Here is a 24,714-nt window from a genome sequence, read left to right as displayed (position 1 = left end):
GATTCTGTTTTCCCGGGATTCTGTTTTCCCGGGATTCTGTTTTCCCGGGGTTCTGTTCTCCCGGGATTCTGTTTTCCCTGGAATGCCCCCCGGCTGTGCTGGGACCTGCTGAAGCTCTCCGGCTCCCCAGAGCTTTGGGGTGGGATGGATGGGAGAGTGAGTGCGAGCAGGCTGATTTATGGCTTTGCACACAATCCCTGCATGGATATCTGGCTGGGAACGAGTGGGGAAGGCAGCAAAAGCAAGAAGTGTGGTTTCCCTCGAGTTTTGTCTCACCCAGCCTGGTGCTGGGTGTGTTCCCCAGGGCTGGGGAGCTGAGCTGCAGGAATTCACCCCGGAGCAATGATCGGGCTGTGCCTCTGCACTCCGAGTTTTGTGCGAGTTCAGGAGGAGGTGCTGGGGGCAGAGCAGGGATTCCTTTGTGGCACACAGTGTTCCGAGAGTGGGGAACAATCAACACCAGCTCCTTCTGCCAGGAGCCCAAACCTCCTCTCCCATTCCGCCTCAAACCCTGGGAGAATTTCCCTTTTATTTTTTCCTCCAGAGTCATGTCAGCTCAGGCTCCTGCAAGTGTGAAGGCAGCAATTCTCATCCCACCAGCTGAGGAGGAGCAGGAGAACACAGGGATGGGAAATGCACTCGTGCTTTAGCAGATCCTGGCTGCCCATATGGGAAACAGAGCTGCAGAAGGCAGGGTCACTTCCAAGGACAAAGCTATACATTTAATTAGGATTTCAGTGATCTCTCGTTTCTGCTTGCAGAAATTTCTACAGCTAACATAGATTGGTTTCCTGTGTTTATGGGAATCTTCCTTGTTGTTGAGCAGTTTTACTCTTACTTTACAAAGTAGGATCTACCTGGTTGACATCCATAAAACTGCAATAGGGAGGTGCCTCACTGGACTTAATGTGGCAATTTTTGTAGATTCAATGTAGTTATTTTTTAGATTTAATGTAGTAATTCTCACAGATTTAATGTAGTTATTTTTGTAGATTTTCTTGTAGATTTAATGTATTTATTATCATTTATTCTTACACCATGGCTATAAGACACTGCGTTATTTTGCCCATTTTGGAGGTGGAGAATCAAGATGCCAAAAATCTAAGGGCTTTATTCCTTCTGCTGAAAAAAAAACCCCAACCCAACTCAAACAATCAACCCAAAGAAATGCAAGAAACCCCTTATTTTCTGTGTGAGGAGCACCAGCAAACTGTAAAGGACATATTTGCAGAATCATTAATTTTGATTGTCTTGAGCAACTTGGAGTGGTCACTGGAATGGAGCAATCCATCATCCTGACAGTGCAGCAAGGTCCCTGTTCTGGTCACTGCTTCCAGGGGGACAGAGCTGCTTTGATTTCTGACAATCTCACTCCCACCTTGGAGCCTCTGTGGCAAAGGCAACTCCGTGCTGGGAAGTGGAATGGGGTTGCTTCGTTGTTTATTTCCCCCTAAATCTCACACTCAATTAAATTATTCATAATTTAATCACTGCCTGCAGAAATTCTCATCTGCTGGTCCACCCCACCATCCATTACCCCCACATTTTATGAAATTCCTCTTTGCAGTTCTGGTTAGGTGAGCACTGGTCTGGGGATTTCTTCTTGCAGAGACTGAGGAACAGTTTTCAGTTCTTGGAAAACATCCTCTCTCCCCAAAGCAATGACTCAAACCAGATGAAGCAACGAGGCATTGGCTGTTTGGGTTGGGCCACTTTGAAAGGATTTTTCCCCTTTTTTGCTTACTTTGTAACTTTGCAGAGGAGGTTCTCCTGTTACTGGAATTTGGAAGTGTAAAGAGCTCACAGAGGCTGGAAAAAAGCCTCAAACCAGGGATTTTTACCCTTGGATCCTGCAGGGATGGGGCTGGATGAGTGCCTCTGTTGGATGTATTTGCTGTGAACTCAAAGACCCCACATATCATTATTTCCTCAAAAGGTTCTTCCTCAGGCACCAGGCATCCCAAACTGCACAGAACCACTGAACACAGAGAGGGAGCAGCTCTGGGGTTTTATTCACTGCTTTCCTTCTTGGGAAAAACTCTCAAGTCTGGGGGGGAATTTAGGTCAGAAGTTCCAGCCCTGGACAGCAAATATTTGAGTTGGTGCCTCACTTGTCTGGGAGACAGCACTTGAATATTTTTATCTTCATATTTTCCCTGGAGAGTCTGGAATAATGATGTCTGTACCTGGGATGAGACTATTCAAGGATATTTTTGCCTTGCTCAGAAGTTTGGTTTGTTGTGCCATAATTGCCACAATGTCAGGTTGACCTTCAGCTCCTCCTTTAGAAGGAATTGATTCTGCAGATAGAAGTTGTCGGGAGTTGTGCATTTTTTTCCCCCTCTGCCTGTGTTTGTTTTAGCTTCACATAAAAAACTTTGTGCTTATGAGAATATATAACCTAAAATTGTATCTATATCCATCTGATATTATTATATGAGAATATATCACCTACTTTAGTTGCCTGCCTGGTTTCTCACAGTTTTTAGTCTCAATATTGCTGTGATTGAATGCTCTGGGTCACCTGAACAGATGATCCCATGGTTGCTGCTCCCAGAAATCCAGGGAGTGGATGTGCAGTAGGGCAGTGATTTCCCAGCTGGAGCTCTGGGGTTCTCCTGCAGGAATTAAACAGCTCCACCAAATGTGAAAACAGCTCCATGTCCTGAAGCAATGTGAGCCAAGCAGGACGTGGCAGCATCTTTAGTGTGATTTGTCTTAAGAGTTGTTGCCATGGAAACAAGGTCTCCATCTCTATCTGGTACATCCTTACAGATATCCAGAGTGAGATGTGAGGGAAATTCTCTTACCTCTGGGTGTCAGGGTTTGTAGCTTGCCCTGATTCCTTTGCCTATGCAAATAAATAAATAAATAGAATTATTTGAGGCAGTCCTGTGTCAGTGGAAGTGCAATTCCAGATCTGGAATCACTTGAGTGTGAGCTGCTGGTTAGAAATGATCAGCTCCTCTGTGTGAGGGACAGAGGTGTGGGGAGCAGCTCCAAAACTCCTCCAAGACTACTTAAAATCTCTTCTATTATTTATCTTTTGGGTTTTAGTATAATAAAGAACCAGGAGTCTGGAAAGAGAGCTGTTCCCTGTTGTCATATGAGTTTCAATCTGAGTTTTAATCTGAGGTTCAATGTTCTTCTGTTTATATAAATTAATCTAGACAGGAAAAAACTGATTTATAATGCATGTGTGAAATGCTCAGTTTAGTAAACCTGAACAGTGTCCATTATTCCAGTCCAAATGAGATTAGTGTACACTTTTAACTTAAATACAGAAAAAAAAAATCTGAAGCTATAGGGTGACATTAAAACAAAAAAAGCCCAACCCAGCAGCCTCTCCCCAGTGAATCAGCAGATGCCTGGCTCCAGGACAATGGCTGGATGTAGCCTGTGATTTATTGTGGCAGGGATGCTGCCCACAGAGGAGAACTCATTGTGCTCAGAAATAATGGCTTTGTCTCTGAGAGCCAGCAGAACCCTGTCATCTGTCAGCCAGCAGAAAAGAAATAAAGCTCAGCATTGAAATATCTCCTTGGAGCAGGTTGGCTGCCAGCTGTGTGTGGTGGAAGAAATCCTGGTAGAGGCATAGCTGAAACAGTTTAGAATTGGGAAAACCTCGAAGTTCAGGTGGTGTCAAAACTCTTCTCTTGCTCTCCCTTTAGAGATGAGCATCTTTGGAGCACCCTCAGAATTAAAAAACTCTCAGATATCAGTGATACCATGCAGGAAACTCCTGCCCTGAGTTTCTGGATGCATTCACTGCAGAGACAAGCAGGTAAAAAGGTGAAGGTGTCTTACCTGGCTCTTGTGGAGGAGGTTTTTCAGCTGCACAGGTGCCTCGAGCGGTTTCTGGGGTGGAACTGGACTGTTTGTGTTTTCTGGCAGTCAGAAATAAATGTTTATTCATGTTCCCAGCGCTGAGCCCCTTGCAGGCTCTCCCCAGGAATGGTTTTTGCAGAGTGCTGTGCCCAAATCTCCCTCTCTCCCCCTCACTCACATGCAGGTGGCTCCCAATGCCCAATGAATTAAATGCTCTGCTCTGAGACTTCTCAGGGATTTAACCCCTTCCAATGTGTCTGAAATCACTTGGTTTTAGACAGGAAAACAGGGTGTGTAACAAGGCTGCCTTTAAGAGGACAAAGTGATTTCCTGGCAGCACTTGGAGGATTCTCTTCTATTACAGTAATTAATTCTTAGGAAAGTTCTCATTTTCCATGAGGTGCTTTGTCTTTTCCCCCCAGGTTTTTCAAGACTTCTGGAATGCAGTGTCTCATTTTCACACCAAATTTCAGTGTTGTAATTATTTCAGCATTGCAATTATATTCTTAATGAAAAAACTGCTTCAAAATTACATGCACATGATTTAAAAGCTTTATTTTCACCTTGCTTTGCTCTATAGGAAGACACATTCCAAACAAAATAAATCTCAGATCTTTTACCTTAAATTATTTTCAGTTACAGAGCACAGGCAAGTTTCAGCTGTTCCATTAAATGTATTGGTTTTTAAAATGACAAGAAGATAATTCCTGTTTCCAAGGAAAGCTGTACAACCAGTTGAAAAATTAGAGTACATAACCCTAGTCTTGTATTTAAACACCAGGCACATGTTATTTAATGCAACACAGAAGTCCAAGCCATAAAATCCTCTTCAATAAATTATTACACTTGCTTTTAGATTCTCGATTCTCAAAATGTTTGTAAATATGCCAAAATTTCATCAAACTTCCCATTTTCACCCAGCCCTCACCCTTTTTTTGCATTCCCACTGGGAATTGGGATGCTAGAGGGGAAATCAGGGGCTTGGCATCCTTCAGCCTGAGAGCTGAACTTGTCCCTGAGTGGAGAATTGGGGTGGGAGGAGCAGGAGCTGCAGGGCAGGAGGAGGCAGCTCTTCCTCAGGCTGAGGTGGAATTTGTTGTTTTTTAGTTTTTGGCCATCACTCTTTGAATTTAGGATTAGGAATTCAGGGGGTGCAGAGAGTGCCTGGGTGATACAACACCCTAAGGCCTGGCCCCACTCCCTGAATACTCTGCAGAGCCAGCCTGGGGTGCTATCATGTAGAGCAGATGAGATATTAGAGGCTCTTCCCTGTATTTCTTCAGTTTATTTATCTGTGACTTCCATGGGAGAAGGCAGGGAACAAAGAGAGCGAAACAAAGGGGCTCAAGGTTTTTCTGTGGGTCAGGAAAGGGGAGGGGAACTTCTTGGCTTCTTTCCAATAGGATTTCAGCTGGTTGGTCCATAGGTTTTACAGGGGTCATAGGGCTGCAGGGATATTCCATTCTTAAGGGATCAGGGTGTGGGGTGACAACACCTGGGTGCCCTCAGAGGAGGGTTTGGGTTGCAGGGGCACCTCTGGTTGGGATTTCCCACCAGGGACACTCAGTTCCCTTTGGAATGGCCAGCTCTGGGTGCTTCCCTGTGCAGCAGAGCCTCTGGGGCTCAGCCAGGCAGGTCAGGGGATCTGAATGTCTTCATTATTTCTCCAGCCTCGCCCTTGTCCAAGGCAATCACAGACCTGCACTGGGGCTGGATCCCACGGGATGCCCAGGAGATTTCTGTGTCCCTGCTGAGGGGCTGGGCTGAGCCCAAACCCAGAGCAGGGGGTGGCCTCCAGCAGCAGCACTGGCTGGGGACAGGGGACAGGGACAAGGACAGGGGACAGGGGCTGGGGACAACGTGCAGCTCTTTTGCAATAATGGAAAATGTACAAATAATGTCATCTTCAAAGCACCGTGTACCCAGAACTAAGAGGTACTGACAAGCATCTGAAAGAGAGAATTATCCCCATTTTACAGATGAAAGGGAGTCACACAGAGAATCAAAGTCAAGATTAGATTAATAGACATTGATGCCAGAGGAGCTATTATGTCTTGTCTGGCATCTGGCAGAGCAGAGCGGAGAATTTCACACAGATTGCTCCATTAAACCCCTAATCTCTGTTTGGGCTGGGGAAAAGACCTCCAGAGCTGACACAAAGACACTGCACCATCCTCAAGTGTTTCCTTGTGGGGCACTACTGCAACTTCACATCCTATCCCAGTAGGAGTTTATTTAACTTCCTAATTAACAGCTAATTTTGTTTGAATAATATTTTTAAGGACCACCCCCATCACCTGAAATCTCCTGTGCAAAGGGCCAAAAGGACGTTGGAGTGGGAAAAGTTTTATCTTGATAAAAGAATTCTTTTTTTTTTCCAGTGAGAATAATCAATCACTGGAAGAGCCTCCCCAGGGACATGACAAGGTCTCCCTCACTGGAAGTTTATAAGATTTCCCAGGCTGGGCAGGGTGCTGAATAATCTTATCTAGGATCCTTTTCCCATGGGAGCTTGGCTCACACGACCTCTTGATGTCCCTTCCACCCTGGGCTGTTCTATGATTCTGTGTAAAAGGTTTTGTGGATAGGAACTGATCTAAGAGAGTGCTGAAAATTTGTGTTGGGGTCTTGAGGACTAAATCCAGCACCAGTTAAAATTCCCAGTTCTGCTGAGAATGATTTGGATCTTTCCAAATGACACAGCCCATTCTGAGCTGTCAGTTCCGTGGTGTTTTCCTCTACATCTGTGCTTGATGTGTGATTATCCTGCAGTTCATCAGGCAGGTTTATTAGGAGACTTAATTGGATTGCATTAGCTGGCATTTAAGCCATCCAAGCCATTTGAGAATGCAATCAATTAAAACATCCAAGCACATTAATGATGTGGACACGGGGCAATTTATGTAGATGGCTAATTACCTGTTTACTTCAGGAAGCAGATCAAGAATGGCCAAAATGTGCAGGAGAAGAAAAGAAATAATATTGTGAAAATCCTGTTGGCAAGGCTGCAAAAATGAGCACATGGCAAGGTGGAATTGTTTCCATTGTTAAAGTCTACAGTGAGAGAACAAACCCTACACCGTGACAGGCACTCAGAGGTGTTCCCAATCATTTCAGATTTGAATGTGACCTCCAGAGAACAGACTGAGCACATTATCAGTGCTGGAATGTCTTATAATGGCACATCTGAGCTTTCTAAGCAATCAAGAAGCTCTCTGAGATGGTCATTTCAAGTAGGGGAATGTTAATTCCCGTCAGTTTTCCATTTCATCCACGACTGATCTGGATCTGGGGCTGGGGCTCCGTGGGGACTCCAGGTCCCTCACTCTGGGTGACCCCCAAGGAGGTGTTTTGGTGTGGCAGCACCCACCTGGAGATGAAAACACATCTGAGGGGCATAACAAAATGCAAACCAGGGTGGAATGAAATCATTAACATCCTCCTGTGCTTCCTGCTCCCTCCTACAATCCCCGCCAAGCTTTACAGCTAAATTTTCTCATTTACTGATGCAGTTCAGGAATGAGGCATGCAAACTGATTATGAGCTACTGCTCTTAATTTCCTTTACAGTCCAGGGGGAAATTCTTATTCTCGTTCATTCTCTGCAACTCCTGACTCTTTGGGGTTGTGTAGGGAGCATCCAAACACAAAAATGATCAGGTTGGGTGGTGACACACCTAAAGCCACAGCTGCTGTGGCACAGAACAAGTCCCCAGTGGCTCTCAGGGACACAGGGGAGGTTTGCCAAGGTTTCCAGGAGGTCTTGGCCATGCATCCTGTGCCCAGGATAGACTTTGGAAGTGAATTAATTGGAAATTTCCTAATTGCACATGTCTTAGGGGTGAAGGTTCCACACCTGTATTGAGGTGTGGGATCCTGGTGGCACCAGCTGTGACTTCAGGGAGGGCCAGGACAGAAGCTGCTTTCTCACTTTTCTCAATTGCTGGTTCATTATCAAGGAACTACAAACAGCATCACTGTGATCATGGGTGCTTTCCACTCTCTGCTGACAGCTTTGGGACTGGCTCATGTTCTCCAGGCTCCCATTTGGGGTGGAAATTTGCTCCCCACCCATCCTCAAACATCCCCAGCTGCTGAGAGCTACAACCAGAAATTATCAGCTGTGTTTGTTTTCTGCTTTCCAGGCACTTCTGGGAGCCAATAAACCACTTTTCCTGTGCTCAGGGTTGTCTGTACACACCTGTGGGCAGGTGCAGGCTCTGCAGCATTGACAGAACAACTGGATATGGAAAAGTCATTCCTGAAATCCACAGCAGGAGCAGGAGGGGAAAGGACCTCCTGAATGCCACAGCTTTGGAATGCTGTGCCTCCTAAATAATGAACTGCTTTTCTAAAGGTGCCACAGAGTAATGGCTGAGTGCAGCAGCAGACCCCAGCACAGAGCAGCGTGGCTGAAATCCAACCTGGAGCAGCCAAGGCTCCAATGCCAGTGACAATTTCATGTGACACATTACATTTCTGGTGACAGCGACTCCTCGGAGCCCTGGCAAATTGGAAACTGCAGGATGCAGCAGCAGCACAATGATAACAGTTAATCTTCTGCAGGGGCATGATGGCAAAAGAAATGGCTTTTAGATTAGCTGTCATTAGAGTGAAACATCTGCCCCTGCAAGCCAAGGGGACTGTCCTCACTGGGGCACAAGGAAATCATTAAATTCCTGGGTTTGCATGGCTCTGGTCCAGAGCCACACTTGCACCACACTCTGAAGCAAAGTGACTTGGGCTGAAAGGCAGGAAGATGAATTCCCTGGAGATGTGTCAGCTTCCCAAGCAGCTGCAGAAGTTGGTTCATGAGTTTAGGTTCCCTTAGTACCTGGGAGCACACAGCAAAGTGAAATAGGAAAAACTAAAGGGAGTGATGGGGTTTAAAAGGAAATTAAACCTTCTGAGATCACAAAAGCTCAAAGTTTAGCTCTGCCTGAACTCTGAGGAAAAGCTTCCAGTGGAATATTTAATTCCAAACACTTTGCCATCATTTCTAAGCTGTTCTTTGCCTGCTGGACTGCAGAGCATGAGGTCAGGAAACTTCCCTTGTTTAACTCTATTTGTGATGCAAATAGTGCAAATATTCTCACATCTGATTTTCCTTTCACATACTTACAAGGAATGTTGAATATTTCAGAGGGGCAAGCCTGGCAGGGCACTGTTAGTGCAGGAACATTCTCAACCATGATCTCACAGTTTTCTTTCACTCTTCATTACCTGGTAATGGTGTTAATAACGTGGTTATTGAGATTGCAGAATACTTTAAAGGAACAAAATTTATAGAGAGCAAAGAAATAGTTGGTAGTGTCTGCATAGAGCTCAGAGCTGAATAAACTACAGATATTTAAGCTGTAATTAATTAATGACTGCAACTTCAAGTTGGATTACAAACACGTATTCAGTTTCATCTTTTATTAGGCTGCATTTTCTTCTTGATTACATTAATCTGGATTAATATAAATATCTTTGAATTCTTCACAGTTGTGTGACATTCACAGCAGAATTCCTTGAGGGGATATGTCCTACAGCACATTCCACAAGGAGCTATAAAACTCCTTTATGAAGGATTCAGCCTTGGGCTGCTTGCACAGAGTGAGGGAAGGGTCTCAAAGCAGTGGGAAAGAGCTCCACATTCCCCTGAACTGCAGCTTAACATTAAAGAAAGGTACAGAAATGATCACTGCAGGTTTTTCTGCCAGATTCTTCAAGCCAGAAGTAGAATCAGTTTGTTGTTGTTGTTGTTGTTTTAGTGGTTTTTTTTTTTTTTTTCCTAATCTAATCATAGAATGATGGACTGGTTTGGGTTGGGAGGGATTTCAAAGCTCATCTGCTTCCACACCTCCCATTATCCCAGGTTGCTCCAAGTCTCCTTGAAATTGGTTGGAAAAATAAGAACACAACAAAGAATTAAAGAATCAATCAGAAGCTTGGGCACAGGCAAAGGACTTTAGTGGGCACAGACAGAGAACAAGGAAAATAAAAGAAACCAATGAAAATGCTGATGAGAAGAGTCAGGAGCTGCTGGGAGAAGCAGCCATTCCTCAATGGCCTTTCAGTCACCTGAAAAGGAAATTTTTTCCTTAGGATAACTCTCTAGCAGTCTTGCAGGGATGCCTGTGGTCCTTATTTTTAAAGAAAAAAAAAATCTTTAGGAAAAATAAATGCATTCTGTCCACAAGAAAAAAAAAGAGCAGCCAAAAATGTCCCAAACTTCCAGACTAATGGAGGGAATATTATCTGGGAGACAGGACAACTGGATTGTCCTCCCAGTGCTTTCCATGGTCTGAAAAAAGTGGAATATCCTGTTTTTATGTAATGGAAAGACTTCCAGAAAAAAATTCCAAAGCCCTAAACAAGCACTTCTCAAAAATTTCTGGAGACACAGAGAATTTCCTATCTGTTGGTTACTGCTTGAAGGAAAACATGATCAATTTTTTTTTTTCAGTTTTCAAATAGAGCCAACAGTTGTTTAAGGATGTAATTTCATGCTTGGGAAGAAGCTCTCCCACAGAATCTTGATGCCCATTAGGGGGCAAAAATCCTCATCAGTGTCACTAGGATTAAAATGGAATTTGAAGGGCAAGAAGTCCAGTCCTACCTGTGCTCTTAGGGCAGAAAAAGGAGCAAGCAGAGAAGAGGAAAAGGTGGAAGGTTCCAGGTGGAGTCACTGCTAGGGGCGATATCAGGGCAGAGTCCCTGGAGTGGGTATTTGATCTCTGTTGAGTCTCAGCCTTCACCTTATCTGTTATTGCACAGCAGAACAGTTTATTTGGCATTTGTGCTGCCCCATCCCTGAGATTGGTGCTGATTCTGGCAAATGCACTGCATTCCCAGCAGGGCAGATCCTTCATCCAGGAGAGGGGTGTAACACAAATGGGCCTTCACAAACACCTTTGGACTGATCCTTTTGACTGGCCCATGAAAATAAGGCCAATGGGTTGAACAGTATGTGTTGAAGCTCATAAAATACTAGCTAGGAAATGCATGATTATTATTCATGAGCTGCAAGTGATTTGAATGTTTTCCTTCAGCAGGACTGGAACCCCTGTGTTAGAATTTGTTGTTTAGCCAGAAAAAAAGGCTTTTTTCACAATGGGGAGTTTACATAATGCACAATAATTTTAAGGAATGCTGCAATTTGCTTTTTTTCCTCATTGCTTTCATGGTCAGTTTTGTTTTGCTGCCTCAAACTTTCCACTCCTAATTCTGCTGTCCCATGTTCAGTGCAATGTCTGTTGCATATTTATCATGAGCTTCTCATCTTTCTCATCTTTCCCTCATTCTTGCAGCCCTCCAAACAAACCAGAGAGCAATCAGACTGGAAAATCCCCAAACACAGAAATCAATGTATGCTACAGCTCGATGCCTCCCTTTTCAGTCTTGCTTTCAGCTTCTGGAGCTCTGAACTTTTATCAATTTTAAGCCCATAGTCTGTGATTTTCCAGGCCTCTTCGTAGCGCTGCTTTTCAAAGTTATATTGTGCAACTTTGTGAAAAGTTTTGGTTAAAGATTCCCTGCCAGGGCAGTTGGTGATGGTGCCCAGGGCCAGGGGCTCATCCAGCTGCAGGGCTTCCATGTAGTGCTGCACTGCTGCCTCCTCCTGAGCCAGGGCCAGCAGCAGGAAACCCTGGCAGCAGTGATCCCCAGCCTGTGTTTTTGGGCTGTTACAGCCATGCCCTTGGATCACTTTTTCCATGTCTTTCAGAGCTTTTTCGTATTTTTTCAGGTGCATCAGGCAGGCAGCTCTGCGCCTCAGGTACCTGGGGCTGTCCCTGCTGGCCAGCACAGCCAGGCTGTGGTAGCCCAGAGCCTGCTCATGTTGATGGCTTTTCATCAGCACCTTCCCTTCCTGGGCTGCTGCCTGTGGGGACAGAGAGAATCCATGTTATTAAAGGGGAAAAAATAGGGGAGTGTCTACTCTGGACTGGTCATACACACAGACGCTAAGAAATCTTCTTTATTTTATCAAATGTTGGAGTTGCATCTAGCTGGAGAACTATTATTGGTGTATTTTTGCATACAGATAAGATATAAAAGTCTTGGCTCACTGGGCACTCAGGAGATTCTGAAGTCCTTTGTTTCTGCATGTTATCCAGAATTTCTTCTGAATTTGTTTACATTCCTTAGGAATGCTTGAATCAATGACCCCAGGTGTTGCCCCACAAATGCAAGTGCTAAAAATGATTTTTTTTTTGTCTCTACTACAGCTTACTTAAGATGCAGGGAAAAGAAAAAAAAAAAGGCCAACTGGTGGCTTTGCTAATTGTTAATTTTGAGTGCAATTTGAGGTCTCTGCCCTCATCTGAATGGCAAAACAACAAGAAAATAGAGAAGGCCGAAAGAGCCCCATAATTTTTAGGTTCATGGAGGTCAATAAAGAAAACTCCATTAGAACTATTTGCCTCAAATGGATTTCTCATTATTTCCCCTTCATTGGTAATAAATAAAGCTTTTAACGTGCTGCAGCAGAGTGAATATTCAATTTATAAACAAGGCTGCCATCAGCAGCTGGGGGCTTACAAAAGGCTGGGCCAAGCAAGCTGAGGCTTCAAGCAAAGGAAAAATGTTTTCATCCTCTCATTTCATGGGGTCACTCCTGCTTGTGGATGCAGAAATCCAGTTAGCCCAGCCACTGTCTCAGTAGCCACACTAATAGCCAGGTCAGGTCCTCCAGTCTCTTGGTGTGCCCCTTTGATTTTGGCTGACTGAGGTCAGGACTGATTGCTGCCTGCCAGCACTGGGGAAAACAGGTTCTGCAGGAAAGGGATCAATACTGCAGGGCAAGTCCCAGCACCTCATCTGAGAGATTGGCATGAAATAATTCAGCCTCTCCTCATGGTTTATGAGGAATTCTGCCCCAATTATTCCATTATAATGCACAGAATATCTATATTTTTTGCTATTTTGTTTGACATAGTTATATTTATTAAGGAATCTCTCAGCTTCCATACACAATTCTGCCCATAAATTTTCAGGCAGCCTGTCCCAACCCACACCTCAGGTTCTTGTGTACATTTAAGCAGCACATTTACTTTATCCATTGAAATATTTTTAAGACAGCTCTTCAATGCAAGTGTTCCCTCTGTGGCAGGAATTTAACAAGGGATCAAGGTGGAATTGCAGCTGTGTGAGGAACATCCTGGCAACAGAAGGTGTTTTTTTCCCCTAGAAATTCCAGAGTTCTGGATCACATTGTTCCTAGGAACACAGTGCAGTTCCTCAGGACAGCTTGTGTTTGTGTAGTTAAATTGTCACTTGCAGCCTCTAAGGTGCATTTGCTGTCTCAGAGGCAGAAGAAAACACATTTGTTGTTGTTGTTGTTGTGCTGAATCTGATGCTGAGGATTTCAGTACTCTAACATTTGGGGTTATAGCACCACAGGCAATATTTTATTTATTCACTGAGCCACTGCTTTGACTCCTTCACATTTCCCTGAGAGTCCCCAAATCGAGCCACAAGATTCTGCCTTTCCTGCCACACTTGGGGGAAAAAAATCCCATCTGAAAATAAAGGATTCCCTTCCACTCTTGCTGATGGAGCAAGGTTGGGCAGTTGGATTCTGGATTCTCTTTTGGTTCTTTTCTGCCTGATTTAAGGGAGCTGAGCTGGGACATTTTTAATGTGTGACAGGGAAGGATTAATCAGCAACTTGCACATTATCTCCTAACAGAGATAAAGATGAAAACCAGGCTCAGGGAAAGAAGGCAAAGGAAGCCAGAAGGACATGGCACAGCTGAGTTCAGCTGCTCTCTGCATGTGGCATTTTTGTCATCAGCCTCATTGCAGGTGACCTGGAAGGGCAGGAAAATCTGTGGAGTGCATTCCAGGGGAACTCGAGTCCAACTTGTCACTGAAAGTCTGATTTTGGCTTCCAGACTGAAATAAGTCAGGTGCCACCTGGATTGGATTAGGTGCCTGTGTCCCTTTTTTCCATCTATTCACTCTCTGAGTGTAAAGGACTGAACATACACATATTTTTGTGGCATTTTTGGTTCCAGTCCCTAGGGACCAATCTTATGATATGACCAAGGCTTAATTCCTTAGAAAGAAAAAGAGTGGGGAGTTTACTGGACATGGAATTATGGCCAAGGGTTAGTCCCTGAGCAGTAAATCCCAGCAGATGGAATGATAAACTCTGAGCTTTGGGAGAGGGTTGGGTGTTTCCAGAAGAGTTTGGAGCAAGTCTTTCCTCCTCCACCTGCACGTGCCATGAAGGGAATGTGGAATGGTAAATTCACCTAATTCTGGCACAGACCATGCAGTTTTGGAGACCCTTTTTTGTAGGAATCTGGATATGCACAGAAGCTGCAGCCCCCAGGATCTGTGAGAGGGGTTGGGAATCAATCGTGCATTTACCCCTGACTTAGGAAAGCCAAGGGTTGAAGCTGCACGAGCAGCAAGCAAACTCCCTTCCTCTGACCTTTTGCAGCTTAATAAATCTTTCAGATTCCTATTCCCATGGGGCTCTCCCAGTTGTTTACAAATTTCTCAGCATGGGACCCCTTCGACTATAAATACCGGGAGAATTTTATTGCTTTGTTTTCCATGAATAAAAAAGAGTACATCAAGGAGCTCTCTCCTTCCTCCACCCTTTCCTATTCAGCTTATGGAGAACTATTTTTAGCTCTTCAGACCTGGCTCCAGGATAATGATGACATGATTTTAAAATGCCTGCAATTCGAAATACAGTAATTTCACGATTATAAGCTGCACTGAGTATAAGACGCACTTCTGGGTGCCAGCAACTTTTCATTCTTTGTCCATACATAAGCTGCACCTGATTATAAACCTCACATTACAATACAGAGTGTGATAAAAGGTATCTGTTCTATCACCATCTGTTCAGGGTGGGGCAGTGATCCTTATCTCCATGGGAGATATTCTGCTAATGGGCATCCATTGAAACCAGGCAGGGCATTGTTCTTTATCTTTTCACAACCCATCCTTCCTCCAGCCAGTCATTTTCTGCTCATGGCCATTGAGTCCCACTGTGGCACTGATAAAATTACTGCATCCCATTGGGAGTTGCTCCAGCCAGGGGGAAGAGCCCAACATTTCTTACCAAGATAAAAACAGAGGTTTTGGGACACTAAGGGAGCCCCTTTCTCCACTGGACTCCAGAGGAAAACCGGATTTCTCCACATCACCACTGGAGCTCCGGAGGGAAACTGCACCTTGTACAGGAGCACTGCTCCAACTGAGCCACATCTGTCACTGCAGGAGGATGCAGCCACCATGGGATGGGACTGCTGCCAACACCCTGCCTGACTGACGGGTGTCAGGCTGTACTCTGACTGTGTCAGGGTTTGGGGTTTGTTTCTTTGTAGTTCTGTATTTCTATTTTAATTTCCCTAATAAAGAACTGTTATTCCTAATTCCCATATCTTTGCCTGAGAGCCCCTTGATTTCAAAATTATAATAATTTGGAGAGAGGGGGTTTACATTCTCCATTTCAAAGAGAAGCTCCTGCCTTTCTCAGCAGACACCTGTCCTCCAAACTAAAACAGCAACTTTTCGTTTTTTGTCCATATATAAGCCGCACCTGATTATAAGCCGCACTTCGGGTTCAGACCAAAATTTCAGTCAAAATGGTGTGGCTTATAATCGTGAAATTACTGTTATAATGTGGCAGAAACGCTTTTGTGCAGGAGTGCTGAGACTGGGTGTGAACCCTGAACTCTCCTTTTCCTACCTGGGAAATTCAGGAACACAACAAACTCCCCCTCCCAGGGTAGGAACCCTGGCAAAGCCATGCCATTATTGGGAATTTTAGCACTAATTCTGTCTGTAAGCTTTTGTGACTTTGCTTTTACTGAGATCTTCCTTTCACAAACCAGAATAACCCTGCAGGCAAAAGGAAGTGCTGCTGGGAAATCCTTTGAGACTCAGGGCAGGTGGATGAAACAATTCCTTCCCCACCCCAGAGAGCACACACTCCTCCCCTGGTCACAAAATACATCTAAAAAACCCCACGTGCTGGAGTTCAAACATTTACTGGTTGAACAAAAGCATGAGATGAAAGAGAGCAATGTTTTCTTTTTCAACTTCCTGCACTGGTATGGGCTCCAGTTTTGAAATCAGCCTGGTCACACCTCTTGTCTCAAGCAGAGGAATCTCTCATGATAAATAAGACACAATGAGGGATTTTGTTTTAGATACAGCTGCCAAAAGGAGACAGGAATAAATTTCTCTGCCATTTTAAAGGCTTCACTCACCTGTGGTACCAGTGGGTTCTCACACATCAGTGCAGCATAAGTGACACAAATGTTAGTTTGCTTTTTTCTTCTCATTTTTCTTTTCTTATTGACAGCAAAGAACATCCCTCCTGTGTAGCCTGGGGAAGCAGCATGGGTGGACTGGGCTGTGAGACCCCCACAGAAGGAGTGATGTGGCAGCAGGGGAAATTCAGCTGTAAAATGTGTCTTCATTTACAGACACCTCCTCAGGGCCTCCCTAGTCACAGCCTCAATTGTTCCTTTATCAACTTTCTGAAGTGGAAGATTACAAATTGCCTCTGAAATCTTCCAGCTCTTCCCCTAAGACTGAACTTTTTACATTATTTAGAAGAGAGGGGCTCTTTTTTCTGTAATGGGGCATGTCTGGGGACTGGTAAATTAATACTTGTTTACTTATATCCTCCTGCTGTTCTGTTCAAATACATTCCAAGGGCTCCTCTTGCTGCATTAAGGATATCAGCATGTTGTTTGTTCTATAACCTGGGAGAGAGCATAACAATATAGCTTCTCACCAGGGTGCACACCAGCAACAAATTGAATAAAAGGAAGTAAACTGATTCTCAGAACACCGAGCTTCTGGGTAATCAGAATTGCAGATGCTTGGTTGACTGTTAAAACTCTTCACCATCAATCTGACCTTCTCCTCTCTTATTATTGGAGATACTTTCTGGGTGTACTTTGGGGGAGAAACTTGAAAAAAATGTGGAAAAATAGATACTTGAGGGGGCACCAGAGCTTTGTGATGTTGTGTTAGTGCTAGCTAAGAAAATCAGCTTCAAAGCCTTTCATTTTATAAAAATATGAACATATTCAAAATTCTAGAGCAAGAAGGATGGAAGCACTTAATGTCACTGAATTGAAATATTCAGTATAATTTAACCAAGAAAATGAACAAAACATGAATCCCCCTTCCCCATGAGCCCCATGTATCCCCCAGGCTACAACAATTAGCAGTGATCTGTTAATTCCTACCTGCTGTCCCTCACACCCCCTGAATTTCAGTGTGGCCATCACCAGGGAGACCAAAAAGGAATTTGCTCAGATGTGGCAATGATGGATTATTAGAGACTGATCAAGGTCACTTCAGTGGGAAAAGTTTGGCTCCAACTCCCTGACCTGGCTGGAGGAAAAGCCAATTTGTGCCCTGATCATCTGACAAAACTTCCCACACACTTCTCAAGGCAGGGAGAAATCCCTGCAATCCCAGTTTTGCTTCCCAGTTCTTTCCCCACTGAATCCACAGATGTGGGATCGATGGAAAGGGCTGTACCTGAGCGAGGTGCTGCTGTTGTTTGGTGCCTACAAAGTTCAGGAGGAAGGCCAGGTCCTTTTCATCTCTGCTGGCCAGGACACTGAGCGGGGCAGCTGCCCCTGGCACGTTCCTGCTCTGCAGCTGCAGCACAGCCAAGCGAGCCCTGGCTGAGTCCTCAGCAGGACAGTGGCCAAAGGTTTCCTGCAGGTGCTTCAGGGCCTCGTGGTGCCTTCCTGTTGGGGAACACCAGCACAAACTCCAGAACCCACCCCATGGGGAGAAAGGCAGCGAGGAACCTCAGCAAGGTGGGGTTCAGGCAGCCGTGTGTTCATTATGTCATACCCTGCCCCAAAATGTTTTCAAACTTGTCTTGGAAAGCACCATCCAGCACCATCCAACATCATCCAGAATTATCCAGCATCATCCAGCATCATCCAGCACCATCCAACACCATTCAACATCATCCAGCACGATCCAGCACCATCCAGAATTATCCAGCACCATCCAGAATTATCCAGCACCATCCAGCACCATCCAACATCATTCAGAATTATCCAGCACCATCCAGAATTATCCAGCACCATCCAGCACCATCCAGCACCATCCAGAATTATCCAGCACCATCCAGCACCATCCAGAATTATCCAGCACCATCCAGTACCATCCAACATCATTCAGAATTATCCAGCATTGTCCAGCACCACCCAGAATTATCCAGCACCACCCAGAATTATCCAGCACCATCCAGCACCATCCAGCATTATCCAGCACCATCTAGCACCATCCAGAATTATCCAGCACTATCCAGCACCATCCAGCAGCACCCTTGACATTTAATATTCACTTGTACCCATTTTTTCCTTGCTCACCAGGCCTGACCAGCTGTGCTGAAGGACTGGAACTCACCATTTGCCATCAAGACATCAGTGTAGAAGATGTGATGTTGTGCAGCCTTGCAGATTTTGGTCAGTGCTTTTGCCACCATGAGAAGGTCCCTGAGGGTTTCTTCTCCTGGGAGGTTTTTGGTGGCCATGAGCTCAGTGAGAGTGGCCCTGCCATGCTGGAGGAGCCACCCAGTGACCAACCCTTGGGCTTCAGGCTTCAAGGACAGGATTGCTGGGATCACTGCTCCTGCCTCCACCTTCAGTGCTGAGATCAGATCTTGCACTGCCTCCTGTGGAAAAACAACACCAAGGAAAGAAATAGAAGCAATAATTAAGTATTGATCAATTGTTCTTTCAGCTGCTTTCTGCAGAACCATGGAAAAACTTTGCTCTTCTCTGTCCTTGTGCTGCAATTTTTCCATTTTTAAAGCTGATAGGAGATCATAAAGGCAGGTTTGAAAGAGTGTTGCAAAGTGTTTTAAACTCCTTGGGTTATGGCCAAGGTTTAGTCTTCCTGTCTCTAGGCTTGGGAAAGAAAATCAGTAACCTCAGGTGGGCTGTTCATGCACCCAGCCAAACCCAGAGCTTTTCACTGTGAGAAACTCCCAATTCCAGCGATTCCACGACAAATTCTGCCAAATTTTACACTCACACTGTTCAACACCCAAAAAAAAATCAGCAAAGCCCCCCATGGACAGTACCTTCTGCTGCCTCAGAGCGAGGTGAACAAACCCTCGGCCGCTCAGAGCTTGCACATTCCTGGGCTCCTCCTTCAGCACAGCATTAAAATCAAAAATCGCCGTTTTCATCTGCCCCAGGCGCCCGTAGCACCGAGCCCTGGCCAGGAGGCAATCCTCAGCATAACCACCTGGAGGACAGGGATGCAGCCATGGTCACTGCAAGGACACCCACAGGAAGCTACAAAAAAGCTCCACTTGGCCTGAGGATACCTCAGGATGAAGTACAATGAGAGTTTGCTTAAGTGGAAGTTTCCTTTATTTTCGTTGCAAGTGGAATTCCTACCATGTGTTATCAGCTGTGAGTTGAAAGGAAAAAGGAATCTGTGTCAGGTTGGAGTGGGAGCAGCACAAATGAGAGGAGAAAGCCCTAAGAGGGAGGTGTGTGACTATGTGAGAGTGGAGGCACGAAGCCATTTGGCTGTTTGAATAAAGTGGGGTCAGAATCACAAAATAGTTTGGGTTGGAAGGGACCTTAAAGAGTCCCCAGCCCCCTGCCACGGGCAGGGAAGGTACACATTGTTTTGGATAAATGAGTTATCCAGATGGGCCTGACTAATTCCCTGCCAGAATTAATATGCACTGGGATTTGTGATACTGAGCTGCTTTTTTTTTTTTTTTCCCCTCTGCTTTCACACAAGTGCTGCCCAAATAAACACATAGAGTTGTCAGTGAAAATCCTGGTCCCTCCACTCTCTGCCTGCAGAACATTTCTCTCCCTGCCATCCACATATCCCTTCCTTCCAAGGCAATTTTGATAAGGATCTTAACATGCCCAGGGTTGCAATCAATAACTGTGGCATCCAATATTGGGTGATAAATCATCAGTGCCACTGGAAATATGTTTTCATAGGGAGGTCAGTAAATGCAGCTGCCTGCAGGGATCAGCCAGCAGACAGGCTCCAAACAATTCCTCTGCAGTAATGAGGCTTTTTCTCCCTCCTGATTTGCTCCAAAACTTCTGTACCAAAGGTTATTATCACTCTGGAGCTCTACCAGTTGGCTCCTCTAAAGACAATATCTATTTCTTAACAAGCATCTGTTCTAGCAGGTGGGGAGCTGATAAGCTGGAATGCACGGGCTGTGAAATGGAACCATCTCCAAGCAATTAACAGGGTTTTTATTCCATTTCCATGAGCCAGTCTCTCTTCCTCTCAGTGCTGCTGTCATAACATTTGCTCAGAGTGAAAGGCAGATTTCCATACAAACATGGTTTTACTTGGAACATGCCAGAAGCATTTCCATGTCAGCCTGGCCTCTCTCCTGAGGGAAAGCTGGAATAGTGAAATGTGTGAGGGGCTGCATTCACTTTGCACTGGGTGAAGAAAAGGGGCTGATGTCCCTGTAAAACAGAGCTGAACCCATTTCAAGGAATTCAAAATTTATTTCCTTATTGTTTAACCACACCACTTCACAGCCCAGGTGATCCTGCAGTGTCAGCCCTCACTGGGGAGGTGACAGATGAGGACATCCTGTGTCACCCAGGTGATTTCCCTTAGGAACAAACCATGGGCATCCTGGTGTCCTACCTGCAGCAAGGATGGCAAAGGACAGGTGTGCAATGGCCTCTTTGATGGCAGCACCCTCCTGTTTGCCCTTGAGGATGGCCAGGGCTCGCCAGCGGCAGTGGCTCTGCAGCAGCTTGCGGTCCTCGTCCTGGAAAATGTCCAGGATTGGCAGGAGGCAGGAGGAGTCTCCAATTCTGATCAGCCTCTTCAGCAGCTTGAGGATGGGAGAGGAAAAGGCAGCAGAGAAGGTTGAGTGAGAGGTGGGGTTGTGTGGGAGAGTGTTGTGCCCTTCCCCAGCTTCCCCAGCTCTCCCTGGGGCTCCATCCAGCCCAGGACCACAAACCTCCCTGATTTATCTCCTCCTTTATCTCCTGGCCCTGGTGTGAAAGCAGCATGGAGAAAACAGGAATTCTTATCTTTCCTCACCACCACTGCAGCTGTGGAAATAATTCTGGGCAAATAACTGGCGCTGCCTGCTTTGTTTTGGGCAGCATCTGCTCCACATTGGCAGTAGAGTGTTTTTATAAATACAGGATGATTGCCCAAAAAAAGAGAATGTCCCTGTGGAACACAACGATTCCACTGACCTTTTTGACTGCAAAATCAAAACCAGTGAATTAATGGAAAATTAGAGAAGTGCTGTAACTTATTTTTATTATTGGGAATCTGGGAAAAGCATGGATTCAAACCAACAAACTACTGTCCTCCTGGAAAAGAATCCTGTCTGACCTTTGGTATCTTTGCCTCAATAAACACTTTTTTTTTACTGCATTGCCAATGAAAATGAATCAAAAGATGTTTTTTACAGTGCTCAGCAGGTACTGGATATTTAAATCTGAGCTGAGAAGCCTGGACAAGAACAAAGTTATCCTGATGTACCAGACACATCCCTTGAACTCATAACTTTCTCTGGTTTATTAATAGGAAAAAGTGATTAGAATCTGACAGGCAGGAGGGATAAAAATATTTTGAAGAGAAATTTTCAGATGTTCCCTGAAGAACTTGCAGCAAAAGCTGCAGATGGAAATCGAGCTTGCAAGGGCAGCACTCTAGTAAAGCCACACCCTTCATTAACAGCCTTCCCAAAGGCAGCAAATTATAGCAAACTTTTATTTTTCATTGGGAGTAGTGAGTGCTGACAGTAAAACCTTCCTCCTTATCAGTTAGGAGAATTTATATGGCATTTTAAAAAAAATACAATAGTTCCCTCTGATGGCAGAGCCTGGGAATTCAGCTTTGTGATTCCAATTTGCTGGAATGGCTTTCAGGGTTTCAAGCACAAGTTATCATCATTGAAAGAAAACTGCTGACTGTTATTGGAGTTTCTGCATTTTTGTCTTTCTTCTGCAATGCTTCATTAGGATAATTGGGGAGGTGGCACTTGTGCCTTCCTTTCTCCAAGGGAACATTCCCATAATGTTGTCCCCAGGGCCAGGATGCTCTGCCTGGTTAAAGTGCTGAAAAATGCCATTAAAAAGCATGTGGGGAATGAGCTGGATTCAGCTGGGAGTCCTTGTGTGGCCTTTTTGGACACAAATTTCTGTGATTCTATGATTTTATGGCAATATCAGCCCCATATTTACACCTTCAAAGTTCTGCTAGAGGTCCTGCATGTGGGCTCCAAATTTCACTGTCACAGCTCTCCCTGTCGTTATTCAGGGAGCTCCTAACAGCAAAGTTTATTTATAAAGGGGAAATGCACCCAAACCACTGGACACAGGGATTAATCTATAATTTCACTGTGGTCTGGGACAAATCAGCTGTTGAGGAGGGAATGACCCTGAGGATGAGGCTTTCCAGGTGCTCCTTACCTGGTTGCCATCGTACACAAAGCCTCTCTTGAGCTGCAGCAGGGCCAGCCTGGCCAGCACAGGAGCCCTCTGGGGGTTTCTGGAGAGGGCCAGTGACAGCATCTTGTGGGCTTCTTCCCCACGGCCCATCTGGTACAGGGCATCAGCACACAGGATCTGGGATGCCTCATCAGAGCTGTCCAGCTCCACCAAGAGAGAAGCCAGCTGGAAAACCCCAGGGGCATCTCTGGAGGGGGAGAAAAGCCAACCAAACAAAACAAAACAAAAAACAAAACAAAACAAAACAAAACAAAACACTTTCAAGGTTAGGAATGTGCACAGCCCCGTTTGCTTTTCCTGAAAGGAAACTGAGCTGCCTCCTGGGTACCTCTTCTTTTGGAGCATCATCTGTCCTTCCTCCTGGAGGACCTTCAGCAGCAATCCCCTCTGGTTCCATGGCACGTAGGACTTGATGGTGAAGATGGTTTCGTCCAGCTTTAACTGGCAAGCTGTGATATAATCCAGGGCTGTCAAATAATTGCTGCCACCAGAAATGCGGATCAGCCCACGGCCACACAGAGCTTTGATGCAGCTGTTGGGGTGTGGGGAATCATGCTCAATGACCCTCTGGAAGTCCTGCAGGGCTCTGTGGTGGTCCTGGGCGTGCAGGGAGCAGAAACCTCGCAGTGCCAGCAGGGTGTTGTGGTAAGTGTTCTGCTCTGCTGCCAGCAGCTGCTCACACAGGTCCAGAGCGGCCCCAGGGTGTCCCTGCAGGAGGTGACAGTCTGCCAGGCGGACACGGAGCTCCCGGCTGGACCCTGGGCAGATGTGCAGGAGCAGCTGGATGGTCTGGATGACAGGAGGGAGCAGCTCAGTGCCATGGCTGCCCCTGAGCTCAGCCCGAGCACGCACAGCCTCCCTGTATGCCGCAAACCTCCCCTCCAGGGCAGCTCTGGCCTGCTCCTCGATCTTCTCAGCATCGCTGGGTGAGAAAAGCTCTTCAAAGCATTTCATTGCCTGAGCAGGGTCTGCTGCAAAGGCTGCTGCTAAATCCTGCATCATTTCCTGCGGCCATTCACCCAGGAAGAAATACCCAGCAGCTCTCTCCAGGAGCAGAGCCAGAACGTCCTCACCTCTGCAATTCTCAGCTGAGAAGCCCTCAAGGGCCTTGGTGCAGAGAGCCACACACTCCTGAAACTCTCCCGTTTTCAGGAGCTGAGCTGCCCGTGCCCTGCACACCCAGGCGTGCCCCGGTGCCACCGCGGCCAGGAAGGCGTAGCAGTCCCCCAGCCACTGCTCCGAGGCTCTGCAGCCTGGGCTGAGCTCCTGGCATGTGGAAAGGTGCTCAGAGAAAGCCTGAACCACCTGGGCCAGGTGCTCCCTTTGCCTGCTGCAGACATAGCCCACCGCCTCCGTTCGGTGCAGCGCAAAGGCTCGGACATAATCCACGATTCCCTCGCCGACCTGTGTGCCCGAGAGCACCCGTGCCAGCGCCCTGAGCAGCAGCAGCTCCATGGAACCCTTGGGATTTGCCTCCAGCAGCAGATTGCATCTGCTCAGCACCTCCTCCGAGCACCCTCGCCGCAGCAGGGCCTCCAGCTCGTACACCGAGGCCGCCACGTTGTTGGGGATGAGGGTGGAGAGGAAAACCGCAGCGATCCCCACGCTGAGGGACACCACGGCCAAATTCCTGCTCTGGATTTTGGGGATCTGAGCCTTGCCTTGGCACCAGGCCTCCAAGGTGGCCACCACTCGCCGGCAGGGCCCGTGGCCCATGGCCTTCACTCTCTGCACCGCTGTGGGGGCACAGCAGCTGAAGGCAGCCAGGTAAAACGCGGTGGCTGCTGGAAATTCCTGCTGGGAGAGCTGCTCGTCCCCTTCTCCACAGAGCAGGGTGGCCAGGTCCTCAGGTGACATCTCCTTGGGTGACATTTCCTTGGGTGACATTTCCTCGGGTGACATCTCCTGGCCTGGGGCCTTCAGCGAGCAGCATCACGGGGAGAGCCTGGCTGGGGCCTGGGGGACACAAATGAGAGGGTGTGGAGCAGGGGTTTAATAAAAAATAATCAATGAGGGGCTGTGGAGCTGATTTTTAATAGGAAATAATCAGTGAGGGGCTGTGGAGCTGATTTTTAATAGAAAATAGTAAATGAGGGGCTGTGGAGCAGGATTTGAGCAGAAAATCAGCAGTGAGGGGCTGTGGAGCTGATTTTTGATAGAAAATAGTCAATGAGGGGCTGTGGAGCAGGATTTGAGCAGAAAATCAGCCACAAAGAGCTGTGGAGCTGAGTTTTAATAGAAAATAACCAATGAGGGGCTGTGGAGCTGAGTTTTAATGGCAAATAATCAATGATGGGCTATAGAGCACAAGTTTGACAGAAAATAGTAAATGAGGGGCTATGGAGCACAGGTTTGAGAGAAAATTAGCAGTGAGGGGCTGTGGAGATCAGTTTTTAATGGAAAATAATCAATGA

At 46.1% G+C, this 24,714-nt stretch overlaps 2 protein-coding genes across 2 annotated transcripts in view; both read right to left on the bottom strand.

The window, feature by feature from the left end:
• MMEL1 (membrane metalloendopeptidase like 1) overlaps positions 1–4,008 on the bottom strand; it is a 32,085-nt gene extending 28,077 nt beyond the window's left edge. Inside the window, exon 1 of the mRNA XM_033079838.1 lies at positions 3,808–4,008. The gene's annotated coding sequence lies outside the window, so the exon portion shown is untranslated. The remainder of the gene's footprint in view (positions 1–3,807) is intronic.
• Positions 4,009–9,642: 5,634 nt separating this feature from the next.
• On the bottom strand, positions 9,643–24,246 carry TTC34 (tetratricopeptide repeat domain 34). Its single transcript, XM_033079311.1, has 7 exons — positions 22,629–24,246; positions 22,262–22,487; positions 20,472–20,664; positions 18,907–19,073; positions 18,228–18,495; positions 17,340–17,554; positions 9,643–11,694 (listed from the first exon to the last, which is right to left on the bottom strand). Exons 1-7 carry the CDS (start codon positions 24,200–24,202, stop codon positions 11,176–11,178), a joined length of 3,162 nt encoding a protein of 1,053 aa, XP_032935202.1. The 5' UTR covers positions 24,203–24,246; the 3' UTR covers positions 9,643–11,175.
• Positions 24,247–24,714: the final 468 nt, after the last annotated feature.

Source organism: Catharus ustulatus, chromosome 24, assembly GCF_009819885.2.
Source record: "Catharus ustulatus isolate bCatUst1 chromosome 24, bCatUst1.pri.v2, whole genome shotgun sequence".
NCBI lineage: Eukaryota > Metazoa > Chordata > Aves > Passeriformes > Turdidae > Catharus > Catharus ustulatus.
The sequence above is the reverse complement of the archived record's forward strand: the minus strand, read 5'-3'. Positions and strand labels throughout refer to the sequence as shown.